The 24,472-nt window shown below is 28.4% G+C and overlaps 1 protein-coding gene across 1 annotated transcript; it reads right to left on the reverse strand.

Moving 5' to 3' along the window:
* Window positions 1–864: 864 nt before the first annotated feature.
* Window positions 865–9,247, reverse strand: LOC137821192 (bidirectional sugar transporter N3). Its single transcript, XM_068625666.2, has 6 exons — window positions 9,202–9,247; window positions 7,905–7,941; window positions 7,607–7,820; window positions 7,345–7,506; window positions 1,805–1,924; window positions 865–1,250 (listed from the first exon to the last, which is right to left on the reverse strand). Exons 1-6 carry the CDS (start codon window positions 9,245–9,247, stop codon window positions 978–980), a joined length of 852 nt encoding a protein of 283 aa, XP_068481767.1. The 3' UTR covers window positions 865–977.
* Window positions 9,248–24,472: the final 15,225 nt, after the last annotated feature.

Below are 24,472 nucleotides of genomic sequence, written 5' to 3' on the forward strand. Positions count from 1 at the left end.
ATGAACATGCTGACAAAATTTCTCTCTTTACTGAATGAAACTTTCTCTCTTTACTCTTTTCTTTCTTTTCTCTCTATCTGTATATTCTGCTGACTGTTGTCTCTTTGATCGAAAAAAACCTAAAAGTTTATATTGGACGGGCATCTACCTAGGAAGTAAACCCAATAGAACTCTCATATTCTACTTGTTCTAATTGTTAATTAAGTTGAGCTGTTAATTTTAAATTAAATAAAACATTTAGATTAAGAGTAATTCTTTTTATTTATTCTTAGAGTAAATGAATCTTTTATATATATATATATATATAATTTTGTTTTTAGTACGGTAAAGTAATTTAATATCAAATAATTAATTTACAAAGATTTTTATCACCTTTCCATTTTGTTTTTGCTACGAGAACACTATAATGATACGTAGAAGACTGTAATGACTCCTGATTGTGATCTATACAGTCGTTGTGTCGGGTCTCTGCCAATGATTGTTAGGTTCCGTCATGAAGATATACATTTTATTTTACTTTTTTAGGTTGGACTTTATATCTGTCTCCTTCTCCATTACATCATAAAAGAAGAGAAGACCCCATGCCACTATAAACCATATAAAACTTAACATTAGGATGATGATGATTGCAGCATATGAAAATATACAAAAGTGTGCTCATTACTAAAATAATAATTAATTCCCCCACATTATTGTCTTTCAACTTTCACTTTAATTTGATGAATGTAAAAAAGAAAAATACACATTGTAAAAGTATAAGACTATATTCAATAATTTAAAAATACAAAGTCCAGAAACCAAATCTTATTAAAGATTTATTACAGTATGAAAATGATACAATAACATAAATGGCCAAAAGAAGAACCCTAAACTCCAAAACGCAGATCTTGCGTTGAGAAGAGACCCACTTGACCAAGTAGAGTGATTATTATACTTCTAGGATAAATCTTTTTGTAGCTCAATTTTTGTACTTTTGCTTATTTCCTCTTTGAACCTATTTGGTTATTGTTATGGGAATCCATGATGTTCTTAGGGTTTCCATGTCCTTCTTGTCCATTTGGATCCTCAATAGCAATCTCAGTCACAGCACCACTGGTTACATGATTCAGCTCAGAGGGTTCCATTGTGCTCATCTTCCCAACCACAACAATCTCTTTCAATTGCGTTGGCTCGTTTGTCTTGGCGTTTCTATAAATCAAATACATCACCATCTGAATTATGCCGAATAGAAAACCTAATGTATTTGGGAGCTGCATCATCCAAATGGAACCGTTAAATTATTTTCTTCAAAATTAAATTATATTTTCTTTTGGTAGGTTATATCAAATCAAAAGGAAGCAACCTAAATACGTATTCTAATTAGTTTCATATATTCTGATGTTGTAGAAAAATTGGAACATCTCTTAAATGTGTTTTTTAATTTAATTTTCTTCTTTATTGAATGAAAAAAAATCGATAAAAAAATCGAAAGAAAGCAAATTAAAATGTTTAATATATAAGCATGAGATAAGATTTTTCTAATTAAATAACTAGAGAATAGGGGAACCGTTGTTTCCATTTGACTTTTTTTTTTCAGATGTGACTCAATATTAATAGAGTGCGTACAGGTAATAAATTGTTATGATTAAATTGACATTATCACTTATTAAAGCACAAGGAAAAGTTATGGGATCTAGAAATTAAAGGAAATGAAAAAAGTGATAAAGGAAAAGACTTAGTCAGAATAAGACAAAACTTTAATGGTCATTATAATATGAATAAATACTCCTAATAAACGCACGTAGCATGATTGAATTCAACTTACAGCAATGTAGTAGTCGTTGAGGAGAAGGCCATAGAAGAACCACATGATAGCATTTAAGGTCAAAAAGAAGGACAAACTTAAAGGCATGAATTCCACGCTTTTCGTCATTATCACACGTTTCTGCATGCATCAATCATAAGAATTAATTTATCTTTTGACCACTAATAGTGCAAACTGGTTGAATATGAAAATTCCTCTACACCTACATGAATAAAGAAATTGAAAATTTGTAATTGAAAAAAAGAATATTTCCCTAATTTCATTAAGGAACTTTGTTTTTTTATTTATTTTAAAAGAATGTCTTTCAAGAAAAAAAAAATAGTCAATTAAAATTAGAAATTATATGCTCTTCGTTGGAAAAAACTTATATGCAATTTCATAGTGTGTGGATGTTATTTTCCAATTACATTTGAGTTTCACCTGAATAATGAAATTTTTTATTATTCGTGTTCAATTTTGATGGGAGCATAACATCCTTGTTACTGCATAAAAAAATAACTTCTAAAAAATGTGTTTCTAAAAACACTACTTGGTTTTGTATAACAATAAAAGATCAAAGTTTTATCTCGATAATAGATGAAATTTTAATTACGATTGAAAAAATACCAATATAGAAGTTTGGTTAGAGTATGCTAGAGTCTTTACGAGTGTTCTGTTGCTATATACGAATTTGACGTATGGGCTGGTTCTCTGATATTTCGTATCGGACTAGTCTTTGGTGATGGGTAGGTGTCTGGAGAGCAAAGAGGATTAGCTCATCTTTTCTTTCTATTTGGGTTGAGATATTTTTTAATTGTCCCAATTAATTTATTTTAGAATTTATTGATAAAAAAGTTGGCTTAGCAATAAACTACAAAATGACAAGAAATAATATCATGAGCTTGACCATTCAATGTGAATGGTGAGAAGTAGAGGAGGGTTAAGGAGATGATAAGGCAATTCTTTCAAAATAGTTTATTTGAGAAGGGTGGCAATAACCCTACCTCGATGGTGAATTCTTTCATCCAAATTATAAAGTCATAACTTAAACCTAGCTGTTGGATTCGAGAAATGGGACGTAATGAAAGGTTGTTTGACTTAAACTTAAAGTCACAACTTAAACCTACCTTGGTTCCTAAGACAATTCCCTTGTATTGAATTAGTACAAACATATATCCGTAATAGGTTGTTTGTACAAAATAGTGTTAAAAGTACTATCAAATAGAAAGAAGGTATTAGCTAGGGTAATAGATGATATTCAATGTGTGTTTCTTGGTAGGAGAAACTTGTTGGATGGGTATTAGTTGCAAAGAAAGTGGTAGATGAAGTGAAAAGTAAAAGTAAAAAAATATCTTCTTGAAGGTGGATTATGAAAAAGGTTTATGGAAAATTTTAGATGAAATTTTGTGTACTTAATAATGCATAATAAGTTAGAGTTTTGTGAGAGAGTGTTTTGAAATCAACAAACTATTTTAATTTTGGTTAAAGATAGTTTAATTAACCAAAACTTTGAGATGAGACCAACTAGCTCCATTCTAATTCTTAAGTGCAATAGAAATCTTAGTTAGATTGGTAAAAGGTTGTCGAAACACATTTGTTTGTTGTGATAAAAGTGGGAGACAATGAGCTAAGCACGTTATATAATTTGTGCACGACACTTTAATATTCGTAGGTGAAGCATATGTGCAAAACAGAATGATTTTGAAGAACATTTTAAGGTAGCCATCTCTAGCTGGATAACTTGTTCCTGTCTTAATGTTATGTCTTTTATAGTGTTGAACAACTTCTAGGGACTTTCATTCATTTAAAGGGCTAAGGAAAAGTATCATATTTTCTTTATTTGATAGTTGTTGAGGGCTTGATATGAGTAGTGAGACAGGAAACTAATAAGCAAATTCTAGAAAGGGTGACTGAAAAATCGAAAGGAGTTACTTTATTCTAGTTTGTGAATGACATTGTTTTTTCTATTGCAAATAATGTTCAGAATATCATTGTCACAAAAAGCATACTAAGGTGCTTCGAGTTAGTCACTGGACTCAAATTTAACTAACAGTAAAGTGAGGAGAATAGGTGTGGATGGTGCTTCGAGTTAGTCACTGGACTCAAATTAAATTTAACTAAGAGTAAAGTGGGGAGAATATGTGTGGATAATAGTCAACTAGATACATATGTTCAAATTCTAAATTGTAGTGTAATGTCAATTTTGTTTACATATTTAGGAAAGAAAGTGGGAGGAAATATGAGGAAACTCAACTTTTGGAAACTAATTTTAGTAAAAATAAAAAAGAATCTAGCAAGATGAAAAATTAGGGTTTTTATGTCTCATTAACCCGGTGATCACAAATATACCTTTTTTTTTATTTCGTAAGGGTAAAATAGAAAGTTAATAAAAAGGTGTTTTCAGTGGTCAACTAAATGGGGGGGGGGGTTTCTGTGATTAAGATAAAATAAAGAAATACGTTATAAATCAGGTTATAAATTCTGCAACACTCAATAAATCAAATATGGTGCTTTAGAAAATATATTTATGAGCATTATAAATAAATATTGTCACATTAGAGTAATGTACATTTTTATAATACATCATTCATTCTTATACAGATAACATTTTATCGAGTATGAAAGAGTGAGTATAGAATAAGGACAAGCGACCAAGCATTAAGGAGCGAGTACTAGAAGGAGGAGCGACCAAGACAATTGTTCCAGCTAGTACTAGGTACTATCTAGATCCTATCAGTCTATACAAGTACAAGTGTCATTGGTGGTGGTTTAAGACCCTGTTGATTAGGGGCACATTAAGGAGCATTAAGGGGAGAGATTCCGGAATGAGGAATTGGAGTGAGAAGGGGAAAGCAAGGTAGTGTAATTATAAGGCATAAACAAGATAAGGACTAGGTATTTAAGTTGGCTTAAAGGTGCAAAAATGTCTAGACATTTTTTCTAGAGAGATCAGAAGTAACCCAACAATATGTCGAAAATTAAGGTAAAGCTAAAGGAAGTCAAAGGGACCTTGTTGGGTAGAGCCTGTAAAGCTAAAGGAAGGTGAAATGAAGTGAACATACGGTAAGCAGTTATGGAAATTATTTCAAAGAGGTAACAACGCAAGGAATATAATCCCATTCCTAAGTGTATTTGGGTCCAAGGAAGTTACTATGTGACAATCTATATTAGATTTTGCTGAAAATGATAACCAATATTTTCGTATTTTTTTCTTATATTGTGTTTGTTTTCAAGAATATGCAATGAGGAGGGAGAGGCAAGTGAGTACTTCTTGTGTTTGTTTGAGTAGTTTGGAGAGTGGGGGGCGGACAGGGAAGAAGAGAGTGAGAACATGTTTTTATTCTTCACACAAATGAAAAGTTTTGCGGTGATTTCACATAAAATTCTTACATTTTACTCAAATACCCTATACATGCATTTTCAAACTATTAATAATATAAATTATTCAAACTATTAGTAATATTAATTATTTTATTATTATTATAATTATTAATATAATTATATATACAATATACGAAATTAAATATTACATAAATTTATTTAACAATTTTTAAAATATTTAATTATACTATTAATAACAACATATAATTATAAATAATGAAAATAATAAAATAAAATTATAATATCAACAAAACATATAACTATATAGTTATATAAAATAACAAATGTATAATATAATAAATATTATTTTCATAAATTTTAATATATCTAATAAATTTATTTCAATTTAACACAAAATTATTTTGTATTATATTTTTTAATATTTTATTAAAAATACAAGTAATTATGGATATTATATATTAGACAAATTTAATTAACTCAAACCTACACACAAAAAAAATATATCATAATTTATTATTCAAATATTTTTTAATAACAAGGATAAATTTGTAAACTTACATTTTACACCTTTAAAATAATTTCTAAATTTCCTCTCATTTATCACATCACTCACAAATTTCAATAAACTATCTTCACAAATCCACTTTATCATTTATAAATTCAAACAACCTCACATATCATCTCTAATTCTCACAAATCCACTTCCTTCCTTTCTCAATCCAAACATACCATTAATGTCAAGGATAAACTCGACATTTTTTTCATAAGGAAAAACTAGCTAAGATATATTATAGTTAGTATTTTGTATATATGTATAAGAGTAATGATATATTGACAACCCACATTTTTCATACAACCACATTATAACTTCCAATATTATTATTTTAATATTTTTTCATATCATTTAATTCTAAGCTTATCCTTTATTATATATATTTATCTGTAAACTCATCATATAAAAAATTGTATACAATTCCATAGGTTGTGAAATTATCATTTTTATTTTACTAATAAAGAAACAACTTTTGAAAAGTAAGGTGCACATAATTAAGTTTTTTCATGGCGATTTGAATAAAATTTTAATTAAATATCATATAAAAAAACATAAAATTGATATACGATTGTGTTAACAAGTAGTAGTATTAAATCTAAATCTAAATTAAATTAATTTTTAGTGGTTTAATTTACATATATTTATGGTTATTATCAACACATCGTTCTCGTTGTTGTTTTCTTAATTTTCTAATTTCCATATTCTCTTTTCTTAATTGTTCTCTGCTCACATGAATCAAAAGAAAAATTACCAATATAACTAGGTAAAATAACAGTAGGAATTTGATAAAAAATAATCAAAATAAGATGTTTGCAGTTTGTTTATGCTCTTTTAAATCTATTCATAGTAGACATATTGTCTTGCACGTCAAATTTAATTTTAAAAAAATATTTTGTTTTTGCACTTTATTTACATTTGTGGTGTCTTAATGAGTTTTATACGGTCTATCTCTATTAAAATGAAATGACATTATTTATGTACTTAAAAATATTATAAAGGAAAATTTGACAAAAGTCACATGAGAAACTTACCATTATTTCTAACAATCCTTTAAATGAATTAATATTATATCTAAATGTGTATATTAACACCATATTCACTTATGGGTATGGAAATCAAATTGTATACAAGAAATACAAATACATTGCACACATACAATTCCATTCCTTATCGTTTTTCTTTCTTTTTCCTATTGCAAAACAGTAATAAAAATATGAATAAATAAACAAAGTGATAAGGAAGAGGACCTGAAATAAATTAATGGATATAACTTCATAAAATGATCGAGATAAAAAAAAAAGAAAAAAAATAGTAAATATTAGTTATATACACATCTAAAATTCATAATAAATAACAATGTGATATTTTTTAGGTATGTATAAGGGTTGAACCAATTAGGGTTCCTGCTATTTAATCCTTTTACTGATAAAAAAAACAATCTGATAATTTTATAGTTTACTTGTTTGGCTCTAGAGACATTAAACTAAATCAAACCGTCTATTTTACAAAAGTAAATCGATTTTAACAAAAAAAAAAAACTATTTACTTTGGTTTTCAATTATTAGATTGATTTTCAATTTTGTTTTCTTTAGATCGATTTGGATTTGAACACCCTATACATAATGATTTTGTTTATGATTTAAATAATGGTCTTCTGAATTCTCACCATAATGCCGAGAGGAGCAGCGAACACGCTTATGTTGAAAACCAGAGAAATCCATCCAATCGCAGAAATACGTTTGGATCCTTTTGTTAGGAAGAGGGTTAAAAGAAGCATGGCTCCGAACCCAAAAACGTTCAAAAAGAGAATAATCTTGATGGTCGAAAGCTGTGCAATTTGATAGAAGGAAAACTAGTTATTCTTGAAATTAAATAGAAAAGGAAGAGAAAAATTAGCAGGAATATAAAGGAGTTATAAGAAGGAAAACCCTGGTTTTATTTGCGGCGTAAACTAAGAAGATGGCAAGGTAGATTGTCTCTATCAAACATCCAAAGGAGTTAATAGTAATCAGAAGGAGGGTACCCTCCCTTTTTACGAGTGCGTAATAAATCCAGAGCATTGAACTGAACAGTGCAACAATATAAGGTAGTGATTGAAACCCTTCCGTAGATTTCTTCTTGTAGATTTTGTAAAATGTTGGTCTGCATTGATCAGATATAATCAACGTATTAGAAAAAGGGCTTCACCTTAATTACAATGAGTATGCTAGCTAGAAAATCACTTACAATGGAGCAAGGAACACCATAAAGGAGATGATGTTGCCTACCAACACAGCAAAAAAAACATCAGTATACTCATGAACAAATTGTGATTATTATCATAATCAATATCGCTGATAAAAAAATTATATTACTACAATAACCTACAACTATTATTATTCTTATTATTTCTACCAAGGTGCTGCCCTAATGCAATAGTGCTTTTTTTATCAGAAAAAAAAAATCTAGAAGCACAAATGGTATGCCTCAACCCTTTCAAAAACAAGATCCGATTTCAGGATGATTAATATATAACTTTGTTCTAATGACTCTCCTACGTATCCCTTCGCCACTCCGAAAGAAGTGAGACAAACTTCTGTAGAGGAAACCAAAATATAACAGCTAGAAAGAAACAGAGATCCATTGATTTGCATAATGCAATAGAATTGCTTTCAAGTGTTATGATTTATCATTCTTTCGAAACTAGAACAATCCCATGCAATGTTCCTACCACAAATGGTTCAAGTTATTATGTTGGTAGTAATGTCTGACATATATCTCGTGTGCAAATAGTGTATTTTCGGACATGCATCTTTAGATCTACATTTATGAGGTGAAGCGTGATACCAAAGTGGAAAGTAAAGTTACCTAATAAACTGGTGCTGGTTTGTTGTAGGACAATGAATTGGTGAATAACATGTTTGAACGTTATTTTGAGAGTCACTGGGACAATTAAGGTGAAAATTGATAATTGGAGTAATCTATTATTCTATGGTCATAATGATATTGCCATTTTGGGATCAAGAGAAGATGCAACATTATATTTCAAGTGGTCTGCTACCTTGCAGTTCAGTGTGTGGTGGTGTTACTAAGTTGGAGAAGCTTATTTCTCTTGTAATCTCTTTTTATGCAGTGGATGGTGTAATTCTGTTAACATTCAGCACCTCTTGTGCTGGGTTTGGAATTTTTTAATATATATATGTAATTTTTAAGTGAAAAATCTTCATATCGTCTTAATGTATTATATAAAACTATTTTAGCCGGATGTCCAGTTACAAATTATTGTTGATATAATTTTTAAATAATTATTATAGAGATTAATAGACTTTCAACTAGTGCATATTTTTTTTATCTCATAAAGATATAAAGACAGTAACTCAAACTTCTAAGATATAATTTTACGCGTTTCCCTGCAAGAAGTTTGTTGAAAGCACTATGCTTAAAGCAGATGAAAAATATGACAGTAGGTGATATAGAGAGAACTATGCAAATGAAAATAATAAAGTGGGAATATGATATAGAGAGGTATAGTATTAGTATGTACCTAGAAGGCCGAAAATGAAAGCCAAAGTTTGGTGATGAATGGCCATCTCTGTTGAATCTAATTGGAGTCTCTCTTAAAATGAGTTTACTATCTTTCTGAGTGGTCACCAAAAGGTGTAGATAAGATTCTCTCAAAGTGCAAACCCTCCCTCACTTAAACTTATCTCTTCTCACTTTCAATTGCACTCACTAATTAGGGTAAGAGTGGGAGTCTATTTATAGTGTGCAAAAGAGAGGTAATGTAGGTCAAGTTGCTAAGAGGAGTGAAATATGACAACACTTAAATCATTTTAAATATTTTATCAATACTTGGCATTTTTTTTAATTATTTTTAGATTTCAAAAATAAGATTACCATATTAGATATGTTTACATGCAAAAATTAAATTATTTTATTCACTATAATTAAAATTAGTTTTTGCTTAGGTAATTGTGTTGAGATGTAGTTTTAAGATGATGTGGGAATGTAGAGTACAAGTTTTAAACAATAAAATTAGTATGTATGAAGTTAAAAGAGAAAAAGTTATTAGAAAACGATCTTAAACTATATACTTATAATTTATTAAAACATTCTTAAAAGAATTTTTCATTAAAAAAATTAAAATTGATAAACAAAATCCCAAAACACGCAGTTAGAATATAAATGGAAGGATGGGTTGCACAAGTTGAAAACTGGAGAAGAAAACATGATGTCTTCAATTTTCTTTATATATATATATATTTATTTACCAGCAATCATTTAAAAGGAACCACTTAGGAGTGGTTCAACCCTTATACATAAAATATGAGACAATTTTTGTCTCTCAAATCAATAAATAGATAGATAAACAAATCTACCACTAAAAATTTGTACAGCTCGTACACATTCAAAACATTTTTTTTTATATATTTAAAACGCTTATTTTATAAAATATTTTTCAAATATATTTTGGATAAACATTATTGTTGTGCAGTGTACTATTAAATGGTTTTAGAAAAATGTGAGAGTGAACGCACAAACCTTTAATTATTTTTTATCTTTATTTTCTTATTATGTGAAATTATTAATTATTATTATTGTTACTTTATATATATAATTTTTTTAGTAATTTTGTTTTCAATAAAAAAATTAATAAAATTAAAAAGACATTTCAGAAATATTTTAACCAAAATATAACTGTGATTCTTAATTCAGAATAGCATTAGATGCTATGTAAACTATATTTAAAGCTTGAAAAAATTCCTAAGCTTTTAGTGAAGCACCCATTGCCCATACACATAAGCGAATTATGCAGCAAACCTGCATAATTTTCCAACAAAACCAAACTATGCAAGATGCATCAAAACAGGTGTTGTTTCTGTGGCTAAAGCTCTTGTGGGATAGATCACTCCCAAGTTAAACCAAGCTACCATCATCCTATTCTACAACTTTGCAATCACTGCAGAAAACAAAGACTACTTGCAGCTTGGAGTCTCTAGCAGTGAAAGTATATATCAATCTTTAATGTCCATTTTAAATTTATTTTATTCCCTATCTTCTTATATAAATTGTCATTTTAATTTATATAAAAAATTAATTTTATATTTAATTCTTTAATTCTTTAAACTTAAAGAATTTTAGTTTATTGTTAATATATAATTAATGCGAGAAAATGTTTCCAATACTATTTACTTTTTAGGTGATCATTTGGTGTACTAACTAAGGGTGGTAAAATGTCCACCCAGTCCATTTTGGCTTAACCCACCACTAGCCTGCCAAAAGCAAGTTGTCCTGTCAATGTTATATGAATTAAAATTAGTAATTTGTTTGATTAGAGGGTGAGATGGTGAGGTGACTTGCCATTTGTTAATATTTTTTCAATTTTTTTTTTTGTAATTTTTTTTTTTGGATCTATTTACTTCGTTATACTAATTGATATCACTTTTTGGACTAGAAAAATGTAAAAAAGAGCAATAAAATTGAATCAAACTTTAATATTCTAACCAAAGAAGGTTTAATGCCTCGCAAAATAAAGTAAATACCAACAATATCTCAATGAATCAAATGATGTATAAAGAAATTAATGTAAATAAATTTTTATATGAATTATTGACGACCACCAGTTTTAATTCCAAAAGTATGAGATTTCTCTTTAAAAATTTCAAAAATAAAGGGGGGTTGGCGGGTTAGGTGGATCAAGCTAATATGGACTGGTGGGTTCAAAGAAGTTGACTTGTTTCACCTAAAATGATAGCAAGCTGCCAGGGCGGTCTGCTGGACTCGACCCACTTTATCATCCTCAGTACTAATGCTAGTAGCAAACTATGTTGACTAAAAGAACAAATAGTCTAACAATTAGTTTAAATAAAGACGGTTTTTATAAAACCATAGTTAAAAAAAAGGCGGTGGAAAACTTGTAATTAGTTTTCTCTTTTAACAACAGTTGTTCTGTGAATCATCGCAATATATCAATTTGGCCATGAAGTAACAATGATTTTTCTCTGAATTGCCGTTATATGTACTTCTGAAGGGTATATAATGATTGTTGCTCTGGAACCGTCGTTATTTGTATCCTTTTTTAACTCCCGCGCGCGCCACATCACATATTCACTTGCGCCTTTTTGTTTCTTTCTCCAGTTGCGCACACCCACTTCCTTCTTTTTTCTCTCGCTACCCACTCCTTCTCTCCACTGCCACCGGCACAGGTCCTTCTTGTCATTGAGGTGAAGGGTTGGCTTTGTATAGATGCGTGCGCTGTGGTTTGACGCGTCGGAGGAGGGGTTCACAAAACCACTATTTGAACTTTTATCTGTAAAACGAACTATTCACATATCCTTTCTTTTCATTGTATTTACTTCACTTATATTGAAAGAAAATCCCCTTAAAATAAGGTTATATTCATCTTCAATCTCACCATCCATGTCTTTCTTCAATGATTCGTTGGTTCATCAAAACTTGCTATGGTTTAATGAGAAAAATGATTTTTATCATGGACAAAACAAATATTTGTCTTTTAGTTTAATTTTAAAATTATTAAGTCAACACATTGAATTATTCAACTTTAATTATATAAGGTAGTATTTTCTTAAAATAAAAAATTAAAGGACTAAAATTAGAAAAATATTAATAACTAAAATTGTATGATTTTTTTAATATAAGCGTGAAATTACAATCAAGATAAAAATAAGAAATAAGTGATATCATGGAAAAAAATGAAATGGAGAGAGAAAGGTGTGGACTGGAGTAAAAATCATTTTCAATAATTAAAATAGTATTTGACACATGAAAACTAAAAATAGAGAACCTGGAAAATATGATTAGAAGAGAAGATTAATAAACGTTTAAAATGTCATTAGTTCTATAATAATTAGGTGTTTAGCTTTAAAATATCAAGTCCAACCCCAACCCCCCTTCCCCCCCTAAATTTCATACAAAGGAATTTTTTTGACGCGTATATGGCAGTTGTTTGTAGATTAGATTGGGTAGCATTTTGGGTAAATTTATTACCAAACAACTAAAAGATTGTTGGGTGGGTTTGGTTGAGTTTATGTACTTTTTATATTAAACTCAATACAACCCAATTCATATTATAATCGAAAATTGTAATCTATTCTCATTCTTAATACAAGAGTTATATTTCTAATTTCACGACATTTTTTTTTTAACTTTTGTTTCAATATAATGATTTATAAGATTCAAACTTTAATAATTTTTTATTTCTATTTTAATTTTTAAAATTTAAGAAAATAATTAATTATTATATTTAAATAAATATTATTATGAGTAAATAAAAAATTATATCATAATTAAATGAAGAGATTGATGAACCCAATAAATTAATCAATTAAAAATATTTTATTAAGATTAAAAAGTTTTTGTTTTGTTTTTACGATTCATATAGTATTATTTAAGACTCAAACTTCTAAATTTTATAACTTTCTCATGACACCTATTTCTATAAAAATATCTCACAAAATCGAGTTATTAAACTTATAATCTTAGTTATAAATCTAATCAAACTTGTGCTTTGTCTATTGTTTTGTCACTTTATCAACGAAACATTTTAAAAAATGTTCTAACTCTTACATAAACACTTTAGATATGTCTTAATTTTTATAAAAAAAAAAAGTGACAACAAATCTGCTCAACTCCTGCCTTGTTCACTCTAAAACTTATTGAAATCTCTTTAATAGATGAAACCCTCACAATCGATAGCTCGTGTCAACTGCTGCATGCACAAAATTGCTGGGGTCCACTCAGAACTTTTATGACTTTTGCACGATGTAGTTTAAGCCTTTCATCTCATTATGTTTGTGTGGCTAAGTGGAGTGAAACTTGCCAATTGTATAGAAACTTATTAATTTCTTTAATTACCTTCTTGTTGCTCTCAAGGGCTGATTATGACTCCTCTGCCTCACTAACACCTCCTTCACCACATAAATGTTACTGCTTTCATTTCTATAACATCATCTTTGGGGTTATTTAATTTCTTTAGACAATAACTCAATATCACTTTCAACTCTTGTTGGTTGGTTGTTGCATGCTTGTGGTTCAAAGTAATTACTTTAAGACAATCAATTCAAGTATCCCTTTTAAGTTAGAAAGTGTTCTATAGGGGTCTAATTCTCAAATATTTTCGGAAGGTAATTTTTGTTACAAGAAAACTAATTTAAGAGGTAGGAGACTTCATGGTATTGGAAAAATCTAACGAGTTTCTTATTCGAGCTTCCTAAAATATAGATAATAAAATCTTCATTTTCACTAAATTTGTTAGGCCTTCTAAATAGTGACACCGCATGATGGACTTATTTATCACCAAAGGATGACTTACCATTACCTGACACTAAAACTTTATATCTCGCTTCCATGAAATGTTTTTTCCATGTACTTAGTCCTTGACCTTTACTACAAGAAAATAATTAAATAAAAATCAGTCTTAGAGACAAAAAATAATTAGTCACTATATTGACTAAATTAGATACTATTTTAGAAACTAAAAAAATTATTGGTATCTAAAGTATTTTTTATTATTAATAAAATTTATAAACTAGTTTCTAAATTGGTATCTAATTGCTACCAATATTTTAGCTACCAATTTTAAAATCTAAAGTAGTTGGTAACTAAAACTTTGGTAACTAATTAAATCCTAATTAGCTAATTAGATACCAACTTAGAAACTAGTTTATAAATTTTACTAATAATAGACACTATTTTAAATACCAATAATATTTGTAGTCTCTAAAATAGTATCTAATTTAGTCAATATATATAGTGACTAATTAGTTTTGGTATCTAAAATTGGTCTTTCTAAAGAGTGACGTCCCATGATCGACTTATTTATCGCTCAAAGGTTGATTTATTGTCACTGCTGTTCAAACTTTATATCTCGCTTCCATGAAGTGTCTCTCTACGTACTTGGTCAGATATAAGTCGACTTGAGATCCGAGATCGTCCAAAAATATTATTTATATTTATTTAAATAGACTTATTTATTAAGTTTAGGATGAGATTTTTGAATAACTTAATATTTGAAATTTAAAAATAAAATCTAGATATGACATATTTACTTAAAGATAAAAAAAAAAAATCCTCTATAGTAGCATCACCAATCCCGCCCCGGTAGGAATTACATGTTCTTTTTCAATCATGTTTATAAACTTTTCTGTGGGCCAAGTAATTAAAGAAAAGCAACTAATATTGAAGTGGGGATTTTGAGAATATTAACAGTTAAATTTTAATACACTTTACGTCCTTCTCTTTTGACAAAAAAATCACTATATATTAATCATTTTAAATATCTTTTTCTAAATAATTATGAAAATTTAATAACTTTACCATGATCACTAAAAAAAATCACGATATAGAAACCAATGGTTAGAGGCCAAAATAATTAGTTGCAATAGTAACTAAATTAGAGATCATTTTAGAAACTAAACAAAATTTTGGTTTCTAAATTAGTTTCTATTATTGTTAAATAGTTTCTAAATTGGTATCTAATTAACAACCAAGGTTTTAGAGACCAAATTTAGAAACTAGATAATTGGTAGTTAAAACCTTGGTTGCTAATTAGATAGCAATTTAGAAACTATTTAACACTAATTGAAACTAATTTAGAAACTAATTTTATTTTAGTTTCTAAAATGGTCTTTAATTTAGTTACTATTGCAACTAATTATTTTGGTCTCTAAAAATTAGTTTCTATTTTATGATTTTCTTGTAATCGATATCTTACTTAATTAAATTTTAATATAAAATTTGAGGCTAAATTATGTTTTATTTAGCTCGATCTCTTAATTTTTAAAATTCGATTTAGTATTTTGTTATCTCATCCTTCATCTTTATTCTTCCCCTTTCTAGACAATCAAAATATTACTTTAAAGCTGGAGCATATTCTAAAATGTCACTCCAACTTAATCTATTTTATATTGCAAGATAATCTCTTTTATTCTTTTTTGTTGTTGTTATTTTTCTTTCATTATTTTTTATTTTTGTTCTAAATCTCTTTTATTCTTTTTTGTTGTTGTTATTTTTCTTTCATTATTTTTTATTTTTGTTATTTAGAACAAATCATAATATATAAGTGAAGTGTAAATCTTATCTACTTATAGTTATAGTGGAGTAAAAATCTTATTTTATAAATTAGTTTTGAAAAATTAAATTACACATACATTCACTAATATAATATTATAGCTTATTTTATCAAGATTTAATGTTATTAGATTATCATTATCAAATTCTTGTCATACTACTCATATCTATTTAATTTCCCGTTGGTTATTGCTTAATAAATAAATATATGTGTATATTTGGGGTATAAACTTAATCTTATATAGTTATTTTTTTTTAGATTAAAGTAGATTTATAGTTCATTTATTAAAAGGTTGAAGTAAGTGTTGCGGAAGTGAGTGTGACCGAAAGTAAGGTGGGGGGAGGGAGAAGAAAAAGTTGAGTGTAATGAAGAAGGAAAAAAAAAGAGGAAACGGAAGGTTAATTATTAACAAAGTTTAGTTTAAGTTGACAAAATAAATTAGTTTAAACCCCTTTTAAAATATGAATAACTAAATTGTATCTCTTTTAAGAGCTCAAACTAAATAAAACAGAAAAGATAAAGGATTACAGTATATAATTTAATCAAAGGGTGGGAGGGGGCGTAATAGCCTTAATGCATATAAATCTTCATAAAAAATTTGTAAATACTTTTAAATAAAATATATATTTAATGTTAGCAACTTAAAAAAATATTTAATGAGTGATAAGTAAGAAGATTGCATTGAAAGATTTATAACTATTTTTTAAGTATTTTTCCTACAAGTCATAACATGTCGATATTATTTCCACCATTTTGAATTATTTTAGTGTTGTTATACTGAAAATAAATTATTTGCTTAAATATGTTTATAATCTTTTAAATTTATGATAAGTTAAATTTTGGTTCTTTAAATTTTAAATTTTATACATCGATAGTGTAGAAGAAGAATAATAACAAAATATATGGACGTGCACACAAGCTGATAAAACATTATTAGAATCTAAATTAAAAAAAAAAAAGAGTACCTGCTTAGTTCATAAATCAAATTTAATAATGTAAATATGAAACAATAATTAGCTAGTTATTCATGAAATATCTTAATAATGTGAAAAGACAATGACATATGTTGGCATATATTTGACTTTATAAGTATTGCATCTAAAAAGTTAACAATTATATGGTACCTCTCTGCTAGGATTGATAGTGAAAGAAATTAAGTTTAGCTATTATGTCAAATTGTATTTTACTCCTATTTCAACTATCTCATTAACATTATTTCTAGATGCTTTGTTATACATTTTCAGTAAAAAAAAACTTAAAATCTCGAATAATCGTGGTCAACAAAATACTTAGATTTGAGCTTGAAGACCGACAGACTTGTAAAAAATATATATTTGATTTTAATTTTGGAAAGACTTAAGAGAAAATACTTAACTTGAGCTTGATGAAATTTAATAAATTTAATTAGAAGAAGATACTTTTGTGAAGCTTTGAAGAAACTTGTAAAAAATATACTTGAAATTAAACCTTGAAAGACTTATAAAAGAATAATAATAGAAAAATAGAGATTATAAACACATCCTTATACTCGTGCATCAACGTAGTTTTCTTGGTTGTGTGATTAAGGATTGAATTTGATCTTGTGTTGTATAAATACCTATTGTGAGTTGATTTAAGGAATTTGAATAAAATGAATTGAAACTCACTAAATTATGAAACTAACTCTGATGAATTTGTTAATGATCTAATAATAAGACAGAAAACTCAAATTTAAAAAAGAAAAAGCACACAAAGGTATAAAAATATTCAACTCAAACTATTACTAATTGCAAATAAAAAAAATAAAATAAAATATTATTTAAAATTTGTAACATATATGAAAATAACATGATTTTAGACAACTAGGAATTGATTATAAAATGAAAACAAAACAACAATATATTGTATTGGCCAAAATAAAAATGAATGAAGACTCAAGAAAAATTAAAAACACACAAACCAAATCAAATGGAATTTCTAACATAATTTTTTTTTTAGGTGAAGAAGAAGCAAAGAAATTGAATTGTTTTAAAATAAAACACAACATCTAAACTATGGAAGTAAAACATCATCAAGACATGAAAAATAACATGAAACAATATGGAAATTGAAAGAACAAAAGGATGAACACTTATATTGACCGTGACCAAAGCTCTGATACCAAATGATGCAATCTTATGTTGAATCCATGTAGTTCTTTGTAAATTTTTATATGTTCACGATGAGAGTCTAAATTACAACAAACACGAATCCTGGAATGCTATATCAAGCTTAACATATAGATTCGCTCTCTAGAGATTGGCCTTCACTCATGTTGAGGCTTTGGCCTTCTTGACCTTATTGGATTCATAAGTTCAAGCTCTCTAGCCTGAATGACCAGAACCTCGCTATCTAAGCCTCTTTAAGAATCTCACTGGATCCTTTTAAACCTTACTTCTCACTAAATCTTTATACTCTTTGGTACCTCTCAAATTCTCTTTTTCCATCTTGATGCTTAAAACTCTCCCCCAAGGTCCCTATTTATACATTTTAGAAAGAAGGATTCAAAGAGACTCGAGGATATTAGTGATTCGCTCAATGCAGGCCAATCTGCTCGACATATTGACTTTCTTCATCCTTAAACAGATCCTATCAATCACTGTCAAATCTTGATCACGAGGTAGGTTTGGCTTGCCTTAGGCTCCAAGCGAAATCCTCTTGATCCTAACTTTGATTTACTTTGGCTTGAGATTTTAAGTGAAATTTAACTTTCTTCATGGTTAAGGATTATATTCGCTTAGCCCTTATGGTTTTGCTCAACCCTTTTTCTCTGGAATTCTTTACTTGTGTTGGCTTGAATTCACTCAGCAGATGTAGATGTGCTCAAAACTTTGGAAAATTTCAATCTGCTGAGCCATTCTTCATGCGCTGGGCAAATTGACTCTGATGCTTCATTCCCTCTTTGCTTGCTTTTTTGCACTTTTCTACAAAATTTTCTACAAATTCCTTCTTCTCTTCATGTTCTTCATGTGCAATAGTGGTTGGAGTATTTTGGCATGCTTCTTACTGATATTTATACAAATTCTTCCTAATTTACATGCCTTTTTCCCTATGAATTCTATTACAATTATGAACTTATCAAGGAACAATGGATTGCATGGACTAGAGATAACATTCTTGGACTAAACCCAATAAATTCATACACTGTCACTAACTTGGAACCTCAAGTACATTTGACCACTTGGTTGGTTGCTATTGTCAAACAATGCTCCAAAAGCCCTGCGCAATGCCTTCCATTCTTGGTAGTCTTGCTGCAAAATTAACACCATCTCATCGAAAATAAGTAAGTTCTCTTCTTCCTTTAATAAATTTTGTACTTCACCTCTTATATGTGAACAAATCACCTTTTTTTCAAGAGACATTCTCTCTATGTCCAAATAAAGCTGACGTGTCAACATAAATATGATGTGTTAACATAAATATAATCTTTTGTGTTTATAAAAGAATGTTAGAAACAAAGTAAATTAAGTAAAAAATATGATATAAATTAAATCGAATAACTATCCAAATTAGTCTTAGACTCACAAACTAAAAGTGCACCAAGTAGTAAACTTAAATTACACTCACATCAAGGAATGTAGAAAGATGAGTAATTCTCAATCAACTTATTATTTTTTTATCCACAAAAAAGAATATAATAAATGGAGTACTAAAGGTACTTCAACCCATATACACTACAAGAAAATTTGGTATTACATACAACACCAATCTGTATCTAAAAGACCAAATTCATATGTAAATTATAGTTATATACAAATTACATATGAAAATAAATTCGTATTTAAAACTATCGTAGATAACTTTTACATATAGATTCAAAATTCGTATGTAATTAGATACATATTCAAAATCTGTATGTAATTTCACCAGGAAGTTACATACGGAAATTTTCCATATGTAATTAGCAGTGTATTACATACTGAGAAATTCGTATGTAACATGAGAAATAGGATAAAAATATTCTTCAAAAATCATTTTGACGTGTTTATAAATAATTTTCAAACCTGTTTATAAATACTCAAAATTCAAGAGGAATGAACTTCAACACATAATAATTTAAGATGTTAACAAAACCAACAAGAAAATTGTAAAATTTAATGAATTTGCAAAAAAAAGAAAGCATATTGCCATTATTACATGCACCAACCAACATAGGAGAATTTCAATGAACACAGTAACATAACTGGGACCAGGTTTAAAATTACTACACATTAATACCAAGAGAACATTCACATTATTTTTCATTACCCTTTTATTTATTTAGTTCTACAACATGATCATATAAAATACATACACATTCCATATTTTTTCTTCACCAAATTAATTAGCCATTACCTAATCCTACAATATTGTGCAAACTATTAACAATCAAGTCAAATGACTAAAGAATTTAAACTAATATAACTATCTAACTTATTGATGGAATGAATTTGATTGATTACTCCAATATATATTGAATGTTCAAAATTGCATCTTTATTGTGACTCAGTCTAATTTAACAAACTGTTGAATAAGACTTTTTTTTTTATAAATTAGAAAACATAATTAGAATAAAGCGCAATTGCTTGCAGGGATACGAGGTGGACACAAGCCACCATGGTCCACGTCTTTTTGGTTATTCTTCGTCAACCTTTCACTTTATCTTCTTTCACTATTTTTTATTTTCCCATATGCAAGCCACGGTCAAACCAACTTTCAACTTTCAGTTTGCATATTCTTTAAAATAAGGTTGCATGCTCGGACAACCACCCTCACCAACTTTCAAGTTTCTTGAAAAAGCATTCCCAATTCCGATTACTAACAATACAAGAATGTAACAATCCAATGAATAATTATTCTTAACAAAATTAGCATAGCATACTTTGGAAGTGGCACATAACTTATACAAGAACTTTCCCCCCATTAATTTAATGGAATAAATAAATAAACATACTACTACGACTTATACCCCAACCTTACCAGTAACAACAACAACGATATCCTCCATTACGTGAAAGAATATAAAAATTAGAGGATATGCTGGAAAAATGCATACAAGCCTCCTTGATGAATCCAAAGAATATTGAAGCCTCTATCAAAAATATGGAAACACGGATGGAGCATTCGGCTAAGAAACTATCAGAAAATCAAGACAAGCGATTTATGGCCAACACACTAGTAAACCCTAAGGAACATTGCAATGTCCTAGAATGATGGAATTCTTCTCAATGCTTGTGTAGTTTCTTGGCTATTAATGGATGATGGAATGGAAGTGAGTTGCGAAAGCTTGCTTCAACACAATAGGAGTTCTAAAATTAAAGTGGAAAACGGTGGGAAAAGACTAGTGAAAGGTTAGGCCAATTCACTAGGAAAGATTCTAGGGAAGGTTAAGAGGAAGGCAACCCTGGAGAGAGCTTAGGCAAGTGTTTTGGCTACTTTTTGGCAGCATAATATTTGAAATTTATTTTACAGCTTATTTATAGTGTAAGGGGCTGAACAATTTGGAACCAAAATTTGAAAATTCAAAAATAAACTCTCAAATGAGAAGGTGTCATGTGGACTCATGCTTTTCATGTGTAGCTTACACCTTCCATGCTAAATCCTCTCCACTCCTAGGTTGCCATGTAGATGTCCATGTGCTCCTTGCCAAGGTAATTTTCGTCCATATTATACCCTAGATATTCTAGGGTTACATTACACTCAAAGAAGCCCAATTTTTACCCTAACTGTACATATTCTACTATTGGCCCAAATACAAGCCCAAAAATTTATGCTACTTGGCCCAAATATTTTATGCTACTAGGCCCAATACATGGCCCATGAAATCCTAAGCATCTTTATACAATTTATTTAAGCTAAAACTTGACCCAAAAATAATGTTGACTAGTCTCTTCTGAAGTCAACCAAAACTCAATCTTCTTGTGTTCTTCTGACCAAAGCCCTAGTTAAAGATTTGATGACTTTGAGGTCTTCTTGGATATGCTTTGTACATTCCTTCATACTAGAGTTGTCCTCTTGATTGTGCCTACAAAGATAAACAAAGCCTAATTAAGCTTATATTTGCAAATAAGTCTATAAATAAACTCTAGGTCTTCATCCTCCTTATTCTATGATTTTTTGTGTGGTGGACAGTTTCCATCATAGAACCTAAGGACATGGAGATGAAGTGCATAAAATAGAAAATAAAGAAAAAGGACAAAAAAAGATGAAGTAAAAGAAGGGGGAAGTAAAGAAAAGAAATTCCTTTTAAAAAGAAATAAATCACGAAAAAATGATTTTCTTTAGAAAAATAGGAGATATGAGAGAGGAGTGCAACAAAAGGATACATCCATCCCTACCAAGAAAAATGAAGGATCCTGGGAAGCTTTATTATCCCAATAGTTTTAGGAAACTTGCAGGTACATAACACACTATTAGATCTAGGGGCTAGTATAAATCTTATACCTTTCTCTCTCATGAAAAAAAAAATAGGAAAAGTGACCATGAAGCCAACTGGCATGACATAATAATGGCTAATGGAAGTGTACAACAACCATTTGGAATCATTGAAGATGTGTTATTAAGAAATTATAAGTTTACATTCCCTACTAACTTTGTCGTCATGGAAATGGAAGAATGAAAAGAAGTCCCTTTAAACTTATGGAGGCCTTTCCTAAATATAGCAAAAAGTGTCATTGATTTTGACCAAGGAAGGCTCAAGCTGTAACTGCAAAATGAGGTTATGGTATTTTGATTAACTTTCTGAATTGCTTTTCTAATGCCTTTAAAACAATCTACATCATCCAAACCCTTAATGTTAGGTTTGATGGCTAGAACAAGAGGGGGGTGAATTGTTTTTAAAAGATTTTCTAAAATACTTTGTTTAGAATGAAACTTTAACAATCAACTCAGAAAAGCAATTCAGAAAGTTAATCAAAATACCAAACAGAAACATATAGCAAAAATTTAATCGGTTAAAAATACGTTTCAAATGGTTGTTTATGACAACGGAAAATATCAAACAGATAATGAGAGAATAGATAAAGATAATCACACATTATACTGGATCACTCTATCCAAGAGTTACATCCAGTCCTCAGTCAAATCACTGAGAATTCACTATGCAACCAATCACAGATTACAACAAAAAAATGAGAGCTCGAAGACCTTGGCATTAGAAAGAGAAAATTGGCACAACAAAAAGGACATAGGCCAAGCAATTATGCATTTAATTATTTAAAAAGTTTGAGAAATTTTTTAAACTTATAATTCGCTCAGCCTATTCCAAAGAGCTCGGACAAATTGGTCAAAAAGGCTTTTGATGCAAATAAGACAATTCGATGAGCCCAGGATAAAACGCTTAAACCAAATCTCTTGCCAAAAATGAAGACCTATGATGAAGAACAACTTCGCTTAGCCAATCTCAGTGTGCCCAAGCGAAATTATCACTGGAACAAAGGCTTGCTCTCTGGAAATTTGTGCTTAAAATGTAATTATTTCAATTCGCTCAAGCCAAGATTAAAAAGCAATAATTGGCTCCCTCGGGTTAACATTAGCTGGAGTGAATATGAATGGGCTGAGGGAAATTGAAAAGTAGTTATGTTTAAAAACTTGAAAGAATCTGCCGAGCAAAAAGGATGTTCACTCAGTGCACTGTTCGAGCATTATGAAAGGCACTCAAACTTATACATTCAAACCATTATGTTACTTTAACTTTAATCAGTCAGCTTTTGAATTTGCATAAGCATCCTAAATGTAGGTAGCACACGGTTTTATTGAAATTTCTTATAAAAAGTGCAATGAGGCGTAGACGGAGGAGAGTTCGAACTTTCATTGATCAAATTTTAACCATTACATAGTGTAATAAGTTCTTTTGTCTTATGATGATTTTTATTATATTTATTATTATTATTAATATTATTAATGTAAGTCACGTGAAAATTTTCATAAGTATGTAATTTAAATATAATTTAATAAAAATTATATTAAAACTTGCAAAAATTTAATTCATTTTATTTTAAATTTATATAACAAATAAATAAACTTAATGTATAAAAAAAATATAATTTATAAAAAAACTTTTTTTAATTTATACAAAACAATTAAATTCAATTTATACAACAAAAATAATTCATTTCATTTATACAACAAAAAGTTATTTTAATTTATACAACAAAAACTTAATTTCATTTATAGAACAAAACATATATTTAATTTATACAACAAAAAATAAATACATAATATTTTTAAAATTTAAATATGTATTTTTCTTACCCAATTATTATTTTTCTACATCTTTAAATTCTTTATAAACTTTATAAGATAATTTCTTTAAATAATTTAAATTAAACACTTAATCAATTTAATAAATTTAATTTAACTAATTTATATCTAAATATTTATTATAATATTATAAATTAAATTAAATTAAAATAATTAATTTTAAAAAAAAAATAAGTATTTTATATAACATTTATAAATTTAATTACATTTTTTCTTTTACTCAATTATTATTTTTTAATATTTTTCAATTCTTTTTAAATTGTTTAAGATAATTTTTTTAAATAATTTAAAAATAAACACGTAATCAACTTAATTTAACTAACATATATCAAAATTATTAAAATCAAAAAAATTATTATAATATTAAAAAAAATTAAAATAAATACAATAAACAAGTAAAAATTATAATATTTATTATCATGTTATACATTAAATAAATATAAAATCAATAAACTCTAATTATGCG

The sequence above is a fragment of the Phaseolus vulgaris genome, chromosome 9 (assembly GCF_051622355.1).
Source record: "Phaseolus vulgaris cultivar YP4 chromosome 9, ASM5162235v1, whole genome shotgun sequence".
NCBI classification, from domain to species: domain Eukaryota; kingdom Viridiplantae; phylum Streptophyta; class Magnoliopsida; order Fabales; family Fabaceae; genus Phaseolus; species Phaseolus vulgaris.

What these genes read in the sequence shown, in the direction of transcription:
- LOC137821192 (XM_068625666.2), bottom strand. Translation starts at nt 9,247, where the DNA reads ATGGCCATTCATCACCAAACTTTGGCTTTCATTTTCGGCCTTCTAG. An exon ending in ATGGTGTTCCTTGCTCCATT is followed by an intron (nt 7,821 to 7,904) that starts GTAAGTGATTTT and finishes TGATCAATGCAG; the next exon opens with ACCAACATTTTACAAAATCT. An exon ending in ACGCCGCAAATAAAACCAGG is followed by an intron (nt 7,507 to 7,606) that starts GTTTTCCTTCTT and finishes CAAATTGCACAG; the next exon opens with CTTTCGACCATCAAGATTAT.